We start from the raw sequence: 9945 nt of genomic DNA, 5'->3' as shown, positions 1-9945 counted from the left end.
ATTATCTTATTTTAAGAGTAAGGATACTAATTTCATTGGCAAATCATTGAATTTACATACTCAAAGTAAGGGTAAATACACTTAATTTAAGAAATTTTTTACTTATTTCTAGATCTTTTTTGCAGTTTAAAGATCACCTTTACTTCTCGGGGCGGGCTTTCCTCTTGAGTTTGGAGTAAAGATGCTTTTCTATTTGTCTGCGTGGATGTTATGTTATTAACAACATTTTTATATGGCTTCAAGGGAAAGTTAATCTGATCTCTAAGAGGCAATTCCTAAAACTCTGTGTGAAAAAGACCATAACAAAATTTGACAATATTGAATCTGTAAAAAATTTAAACTTACAAGTTTCAAAATATCAAATCTGGGAAAAAAAATAGAACACATAAAATAAAAAAAACAGCAACTACAGTTATAATCTTTTTCTAATAAAGACCTTCTGCATTTTTTTGTATTTCACTTTTCATAAACTGCTCTTTGCTCGCAACAATTATGGAACGAAAATAAACTCCATAAGACAGGAAACCGAACAAGGAGAAGCAGGATAGATGACAGATGACTGTGTGAGCACGTGTGTGTCTAATGTCTCTATAATAGGCTAAATGGAAGAGAAGGGAAGCAGAATGCAGCAGGGAGTGGGTGAAACAAAATGCCTCCTCTCTTTCTGTGATTAACGACTCCATCTTAATTTTCTATTAAAAGCCAATTACAGCAGGAGCAGCACTGAGATCAACGCATGTGCATACACACCGGCACAATCCCCACACCCTTCCTCATTATACTGCACCATTAGGAGGAGATATCATGTCCACAAGGTGCTTTAACACCTACAGATCATTCATCAGACGCAGAGAATTGACGCAGGTACTCCTGGTTGAGCACACAGGCAGGCGAAGGCACCTCAAGACATCACAGCCATGAAGAATACATCTACATTAGGTCTTACCGCAAGTGGCATGGCAAAAATAATATGTGTAGAAAGGATTAAATTAATAAAAGCAGATTTTATGAGGGGACTGTCGAGCTGAATTCATAATTATCTCTGAGAAATAGATCTGCTCATAATTATGTGATCCTAACCCGACAATCTAAATCAGTTTATTATTTGATAAATACAAAGAAACATTAATAAACTTGACATAAACACAAAACGAAAAATTCATCATATTAATGGATAGATTTCTTTAAGAGCTCCTACTAAATAGGATTTTTTTGCAACAAATAACAGAAATCATGTTTTCTCTTTGAGGAATTTAGGAAGCAGGAGCATCACAGTGAAAAACCTCCCGTAACCTTAGTGACGAGAAATCCCTCCTCAATCAAGATACAGCATTCTGGAGTATTTGGTACAGTGCAGAATCATAGTTAATGGTTGAATTCCACTTCCATGTATCCTAAGTCCTTAACATTCCCTGTTTGGGTGTTAGAGATGATTCTAGGTGAAGTTTTCTGTTTCTTTTCTATACGTTTCAATTAGCTACAAATGCTAACTCTTGACTTTGTCCTTTTCTTTTATTTCTTCAGTTGTGCCTTTTGGTGTTCTGAGCTTTGCGACTTAACTCTTGTATATCAGTCTTTGTCTCCTCGGTCTGTTTCAAAATGATTTGCCACCCTACCCTGAGTAGTAACAGAACTGAAGACATCAGCTGGGTAAGTATACTCGGCACTTAGGGGAAAGGCAGGATAGAAGCCACCAAAAGCTCAGTTTGTGGCCCCACACCTCTAAAACTGGGCATACATTGTCCAATATTTTCATTCATTGTACGTAGCTACAGCTTAAACTGTACAACGAAACTGCACTTATAATGTATGTTGTCACACTGTGAGGCCATTGGCTTTGATGAGCTTTCTACCTGAACACACTACATGTCTAAATACTACATGTAGGACACAGCGCCTAGAGATGGCGCTGGTCGGACACGTCAATCTGGAAGAAGAAGTAGAACTTCCTTATTTGCACATGCGCAGTGCTCGACATTCTGGTAAATCGACTCGTAGCTCTGCTTAAACAGCAGGATTTGCCCACGACCACACCTGATGAAGGCCATACGGAAGAGGATTAGGGCCACTGGAAAAAAAAAAAGTTTACTGATTTTAAAATTTTAGTTCAATTTAATATAGGAAAAAAGTCAGAATTCTTACTTTTTTTTCTCAGAATTCTGACTTTAATCTCAGAATTCTGACTTTTTTCTCAGAATTCTGACTTTAATCTCAGAATTCTGATTTTTTTCTCAGAATTCTGACTTTAATCTCAGAATTTTGGATCTTAATGTAGATGGGCACCATGGGGGAAGAGATCTGGGAGCACTCAGCTTCACTGACAAAGATGTGAGTTGTTTGAGGTGGCCAGTGACACATTGGTGGAAAATGACGGAATTAAGCAACTTTTTACATGCCCTCATTAATGGAGGAGCAGAAGGTCATTAAAACAAGAGAGCTAGTCTCAGAGATGGCTATGGCTTGATGCTAACATGTTTGTTAGCTGTCAGAATTCTGAGATTTAAGTAAGAATTCTGAGAAAAAAGTTAGAATTCTGACTTTTACCCCATGTTAAACTGAAATAAAATTTAAAAATCAGTTAACTTTTTTTTTTTTCAGTGGCCCTCTTCCGTAGGTTGTGTGATAGTTTGATTTTGCAAAATCTAAAGGCATATGCTAGGGTGTCTTAACAGAGTGCAGCAAAGAGGGCTCTGGTTTGCCTGTTGAGCTTTCAGCCTTTCTTGAAATATCCTAAATTTAGAAACACTTGCAGCCAGGTGGAAATCTCAGAGGTAATTCAAGGATTTGTATTGCTTAATGATCAGACAAGCCTCTCTATCAAACGGTTTCTCTCACTTTGGTCCTCTAACGACTCATAAATCATAAATTGATAGGGCAAAATCCTCCGTTGCTGTGAGTGTTTAACAATAAAGTCCACAGGTGTTGTGCAGCATCATTAGTGCTACGAATAAAACCTATTCCCTTCTTTATAAAATATAATGGTGGACAGACTCAGTGCAGCGAACACATGGAGACGGCCGAAGGTCGTCTAAAATCCTGCCCTGACAGGTTTCCTAAAAGATATTGTTTGTTCAGTATTAATAGCCACTCTCTGATTGCTCATAACAAATAGACGACAAAAAAGGCGTTAGATAATTTGTTTCAGTTTACATATTTTTGTAAAAATGTGTTTACATCAACCTCTCCTCTGATGTGGAGTGATGTCACCTCAGCTCTTCATCTGAATAATTAATGACAGCTCACAGAAGGAGGGTTTGGAAAAAAAAAAAAACATCCGAAAGGCTATTCTAAGACCTCCTTATCGGGCCTACAGCTGTCAATTGATTGTTTTGTTGATAAAAAGAGATGCTTTTAGTAAATAAAGTTAAAGATATGTACACTCAATATCTATTGTGATAAATTATATCCGTTTTTATAAACATTAAGAAAATAATCCATTCATAAATGTGTAATTTTACTGGAGGTTCCTTTAGTTTCTTTAATCCTTTTTTATTTCCTAAATAAATCCTCCTTATGTCAGAATTTGCTATTATTTAGCTTTTTTTTATTGTTTGCTACATTGTGCCTAAAGTCCAGTCATGATTATTTTTTGAAAACAAATTATTTCATCTTAAACTACATATAATGACTTTAACTATATCTTCAATCATCACTGTAATGAAAAGTATGACTACTGTTCCTTTTAAAGAGCAGTTCTGAGCTTTCTCACCTTTCCTTCCTTCCCTTTGGAAATCCACGTGGCACCATTCTCCGTCATTGACCTTCTTGTTGCTGGCCTTGAGCTTTGTTTTTCCAGAGCCCATATCGATCAGCAGGTATAAATATCCATCCAGCAGTTCCATAGCAAAGTAATCAGTCTTCAGTTCCCTCCCAGGCTTCTGCTCCTTAGGCCCCTGAGGGCGCCCATGGCTGAATAGCAACAGGCCGCTGGGCTCTGTGGTGCGGAAGTCGAAGGAGATGGAACCCGTCTTCTTAGTGTTCCACTTTGGCAGAGAGATGAACGCTTCAGGGGCTTCAAACGTTACAGGATCAAGAGCCGCCACATCTTCGCAGCGGAACACCAAATCACCATGCAGTGTGATTTTAGGGTCGCGGTCGATGGCGAGTCGGGAGAGCTCCAGCTTAAAGTCATTGTTCTTGTACACCACCTGTAGAAGATAAAAGCACAACAGGTGTTTAAAAACAAGAACAGTCTTTGGAGCTGGTATAGTTTAAAAAACATGGAGTGGATTTTGTTCCATTATTGTTACAAACAAAAACCATGTTATGCAAATGGGAATTTACAAAAATGAAACTTAGAATTTTGCTGCTTCATCTGATTTTAATGTTTAATAAAAAAAAATAAAAAAAAAGATTGATAAAATAAAATTTAAAAAAAAAAATGAATTTCAATACGATTTTTACTGATATTGCATTGATTTTTAAGTTGTGTTTTACAAATCACATTTTCTGGAGTTAGAAGCAAAGATGCATTTCTGTTAGTTTGCTTTGATGCGAGCAACAATGTTGGTATTGGGCTTAAAATGAAAAGAATGCGATCTTTAAAACACAATTTCAAAAGACTACAATCCATAAACTGAATCTGAACAAGACAACATCTAACAAAAATAAAAAAATTAAACTTTGTAAAAAAGTTACATAATAAAATTTTGAAAAATAAAATTAGACAAAATGATATATATATAAAAAATGAATAGAAATTATTTGAACAAACAAAATCTGCAGACAGCAAGGTTACACTCAAAAGCTCATTTTATTTATTATTAAGAAGTTTTTTAGATTATTTTCTTTATGCATTTTCTTTTTCAAATTTCCATTATCAAAATGTGTTTTTCTTAATATCCCAGTTATATATGCTGCTGTTCTGCTGATCTCTGATTTTGCAGCTTTATTCAAATATCCATTACTGTAAAAATGTCCACAGCTGTATATTGGTTATTTATTCTCCAGGTGCAGAGTTTTAAGATTGTTCAAACCCTTCACAGTACAGTATTTTATTCTTTATCTTTTAAAACTTTACTAATATGTTCTTCTTATACATTTCTCTAAGGTCCATATTTATGTGAAATTTTTTTTAAAGGGATTTTCTATTTTATTCTATAATATAAATTGTTTTGTGTTTAAATTTGAAATTACAAAACTCTTTGTTCTGTCTATAAAACCTGTCTTTTTTTTCCTTTACAAGACATGCTATTTGCTTGCAACAATAATGTAACAAGCATTTTAGTTTCACCTGGTTTAATTTGGTTAAAACTCTTCTTTAAAGTAACTTTGGTTATCCGATTATTAATCCTTAAAATAATCAACAGATGAATCGATTAGCAAAATAATCATTAGTTGCAGCCCTAATAATCAGTTTTTATATCACATAACTGCAGCCGTCACATTTACAGCATTGTGGATTGCAAAGCAGCTGCAGATGTGAGTCTATAAGCTTGGAAAAACTATGTTAGGATGGACTGCAAGATGAAGAAACACAATTTGTATTGACTTGGCAATTCAGAACTTACGTACATTGGACAGAAATGACAGAAACCTCTAACAAGACATTTCAGTCAGATAAATGCTCAGTTTACTGATGATGAATTATTTAGTGAGAAAAAGTCTTTCCACTTCCTGCTCAAACACTGAGCAACCACTCTGGGCCGACGAGTTGCCTGAGATGTGCCTTCATTCATTTTAATGATAAGGGTCAGGGTTGTGTTAGTGCACATCAATCTCCGATTCACACTTTATGGACTCCTCCCTCTTGTTCAAAAACAGAAAAATGGAAAAACTATTTTGATGCTGTACATAAAAAACAGCCCAGAGATCCAAGCCACAAAATAAATGAAAGGAGAATACATAAAATAAAGGCTCTGGGGGGAAATCCAAAAGCAGAATTACGTGAATACTGCCTGCGGTCTCAACTCAAATGTTTCCAAACCGCTTTGATGAAATACGGCGCTATTGTTTGTGCTTTAAATGTGTGTAACTCTGTGCCTCAGTGTATTCAGAACAAAGTAGGCGCTAAAGGCAAGATAAACTCTTGTCTTTTTAGTTTTAACTTTGCTGTGAGCACAGAGTACACACTGTTTGAGAGACCATCCTCACGGTAACAGTGAGAACAAGCTGAGATTTCTCAGTTTTTATTGTAATGCCACCCTTCATGGTATTTTACACTCCTACACAACCCCAGTAAAAGTCTCAGTGGAAGAATGAATTTTTAAATTACACTCTATGTTTTTTGTTGTTGTTTTTTTGTAGCCGGCTACAACTTGCTCCAAAATCATAGAAGTGTATTTGCCATCAAAGTTTTAATTGTATATGCTGCAGGAAAAAAAACAAAAACACTCCCATAACACATCCTAAATTAGTACAAATGAAATATTGTCATTGAATACCTTGTTCTTTACAAAGTTGAATGTGATGAAAACAAAATCCCCCAAAATAATCAATGGAAATCATGAGTCACACACAGAATTAAAGTGGAAAAACACTACAGGCTGATCTAACTTTGATGTAACATCCTTAAAACAGGTCAAAATGAGGCTCAATATTGGGCGTGGCCTCCACGTCCCTGTATGACCTCCCTGGGCCTGTTCCTAATGAGTTTACAGATTGTCTCTTCCCAGACCTGAAATAAAGCATCCACAAACAGCTAGACAGTTTGTGGTGTTACGTGATGTTGGTGGATGGATCCAGACATCATTTAGCCTGACGTAGTCTTACTCAATTCTAGTCAGAATATGAGTCTGATACTGCTCCATAGAGCTGTGATTATAGGGCATGTTTCGAATGAACCAGGGAAAAAAATGCCTCTGCACTCAATTGGATAGACCTACAACCAATAAGAGCAACGGAGTGCGGGACGTATGTTAAGCGACGCATAGTTGTTGTCAACAAAAATCAAAGTGTGCAGTTGCACGCCTAGAATAAGAAGATGAGCCTTGATCGCGTTTCTCTGTTCCTCTTTTAAAATGTATTTGCTGTCGATATCTTCTAGAACAGACCTAATAGCAGAATCTACACACCTCAACTCTCCAGCGGCAGCCATTGTTGTTGTCGCCCAAGCGCGCTTTGGTTACGTGGTTGATTACGTTACTGTTGATCATCTGTCCATCATCGTATAAAGCCCACCCTGACAATTTGATTGGCCCGCCAGATATTGTGCGAGCATACTCGCGCTACTACTGAGCAATGCCAGACCGAACTTCCTGACCTCAAACGTTGTTGGGGGGACTAAGTTCGGAATGGCACCCAGGCTAGACATCATGTCCCAGATGTGCTCAATTAAATTCAGGTCTGGGGAACGGGCAGGTCAGTTCATAGCTTCAATGCCTTGATCTTGCAGGAATTGCTGACACACTCCAGCCACATGAGGTCTAGTGTTGTCCTGCATAAGGAAGAACCCAGGGCCAACCGTACCATCCTATGGTCTCACAAGGAGTCTAAGGATCTCTGTACCTCAATTTGCTAACCCTGGTGTTCTCTTGCAAATGCCAAGTGTCCTGCATGGTGTTGAGCTGTGATTACAACCCCCATCTGTGGATGTGGGGCCCTCTTGCCATCCTCATGGAGTCAGTTTCCAACCGTTTGTGCAGACATATGCACATTTGTGGCCTGCTGGAAGTCATTTTTCAGGGCTCTGTCTTCTGTTTCCTGCTTGTACAAAGGCAGAGGTAGTGGTCATTCTGCTGGGTTGTTGCCCATCTATGGTCTCCTCCACATTTCCTGGTGTAGTGGCTTGTCTTCTGGTGGCACCCCCCGCCTCTGGACACTATGCTGACAGACACAGCAAACCTTGCCATAGTTGATGTGCCATCCTGGATGAGCTTCGTTACCTGACACAGTGGGTTGTTGAATCTGGCTAGTGCTACCACGAGTTCAAAAGTACCACCAACATTCATAAGTTATATCGGCCAGAAAACATAGGTACTGATAAGTGGTCTTTGGTCCCCACTTATAGAACCACTCCTTTATTGAGTGTGTCTTGGAAATTGGCAATAATTTCCACCTGTTGTGTAACCAATTTAGATATCAGCATGTTAAATTGATTGTCAATCAGTGTTGTTTACTAAGAGGACAGTTCAATTTCACAGAAGATTTATTTGATTGAAGTTATATTTTGTTACTTGTGTGTTCCCTTTATTTTTTGAGCAGCCTATTCAGCATATAAAGAAAAATCCTTGAATGATATTCAAAATTAATGTTCAATTAAAAATTCGAAAAGAAAGTAATTTGGAAATTTCAAATGGTTTGTGTGAAACAATATGATATTTACAGCTTCCCTTTCTGGTGTAAAAAAAAAATGTTTCTCAAGGTAATTCTGTTAGATTATAAGATTTTCAGCATGAAGCTCCAACTATGAAAACCGACTAACTTTCTTCAAGCTAATATAGAACTTTTTCTCTTGCATGAAGGTGATAAAAAGGATTTTGACGAGGACAAGAACTTACTGCAAAATATGTCAATCTTTTTATATTTTTTCATACTTCTTTTTCTATCAGACCTTGTAGCAGTTATTGCATTTATATATGTGTAAATATGTATATTCTCGTTTTTTCTTACAGAGAACAGTGATTTATTCAGCTTGTGTTGCATTCTTCTGTGACTTTCACAGCATTTCTCCCTTAATGTCCGCAGTTCTTTTTCTTTCAATGGAAACCTCTCTCTCTATTTCATCTTTCTTTTAAACCAAGGACAGAATGTTCAGCAAGAGCACTTGAATGCCAGGTTATTCTTGAACTTAAGGCTCCTTTGATCATCTTCCAAATTGGCCACACTGCAACATGTACAGTACACCTCCTAATGTCGTCATTAGCAGAGATTAGTCCTGGTAATTAGCCATGATAACACTGAAACTGGCAGCTAATAAGGCGTGAACTTGCCTGAGATAATGTGTAAAGAAGTAAAAAAAAAGGTGCGGAGGAGGAAAGGCTTTAAAGGGAAGGTAAATGTTTGTGTCTTTGCAGGTATTTACTTTGGTATCAATAAAAGACAGCCTGGTAGGATCAAGAATAAAATACAGAAATATATAAATTATAAGATGAAGCCAGGCTCTGTGTGATAATTAAAAATCACCTGATATTTTGCTTTGAATAATGGTTAATTTGAATAATGGAATAATGGTATAAGTTACAGCATGGTAGCTCCTGAGGACTGGACTCGAGCACCCCTGAATTATTGGTGAACAAATACACTCACAAACAATTCAAAAAAGTCCTCAAAGAACATAGCCAAAAACCTACTAAATTTAGCAATGTAGATATGGGGAAGATAACTATCTAAAAGTTTAAAGTGAAAATAAGAATGAAGAAGAAAGGGGATTTAAGTGTATCTAAAGTGAACCAAACATGGCCCTAGGACTATTCCCATTATAAAGAGAACTTCATAAACTGATAATACACACATTCTTAGTTCAAAATATGTTGCTGATTTTAGAAATGAGAATTAAATGAGTAGACTGCTTCCCCAAATAAAGATTATTGAATAATTAAAAAAAAAGTTTGTAGCTCTAATAGTAAAGAGATACAACCACGATTTTATGATATACAGTCAGTGAACCAAAGGTGATCCCTGACTATCTGAATATGTTGACCTAAATGTTTTGTCATACATAAAAACTAATAATTGCTCACTAGATGGTGAGTTAATGAACTCATTGGGTCATACTGGGATATGATCTATAAAGTAAACGTAAGATGGCTAAAATTACTTTTATGTTTGATTAATATAAATGTAGACAATCCCACACTGCCTCACTGCATCAGCATTTTCATGAAGATGAGACATGAGATATCTGTCAAAACAAACTGTCAGGATCCAGAGATCTGCCACCTGATCTCCAGCAGAGAGCGCTGTGGGCCTCCTGAGCTGATTCCTCTACCCACCTGGAGATCATCAGCTCATCAGAGGTCCACACTACTTACAGTGGGGACTGGTTGGAAATGGACGGTTTCCTGC

The 9945-nt window shown here is 37.0% G+C and overlaps 1 protein-coding gene across 1 annotated transcript in view; it reads right to left on the bottom strand.

Annotated features, from left to right (window-relative positions):
* Positions 1-9945, bottom strand: part of LOC107082797 (neurexin-1-like) — a 1206010-nt gene that overhangs the window by 657458 nt on the left and 538607 nt on the right. The window contains exon 9 of the mRNA XM_015371662.1: positions 3710-4148. Within this exon, the coding sequence (XP_015227148.1) occupies positions 3710-4148 (439 nt within the window). The remainder of the gene's footprint in view (positions 1-3709; positions 4149-9945) is intronic.

The sequence above is a fragment of the Cyprinodon variegatus genome, unplaced genomic scaffold, assembly GCF_000732505.1.
Source record: "Cyprinodon variegatus isolate N-32 unplaced genomic scaffold, C_variegatus-1.0 Scaffold62, whole genome shotgun sequence".
Lineage (NCBI taxonomy): Eukaryota > Metazoa > Chordata > Actinopteri > Cyprinodontiformes > Cyprinodontidae > Cyprinodon > Cyprinodon variegatus.
The sequence above is the reverse complement of the archived record's forward strand: the minus strand, read 5'-3'. Positions and strand labels throughout refer to the sequence as shown.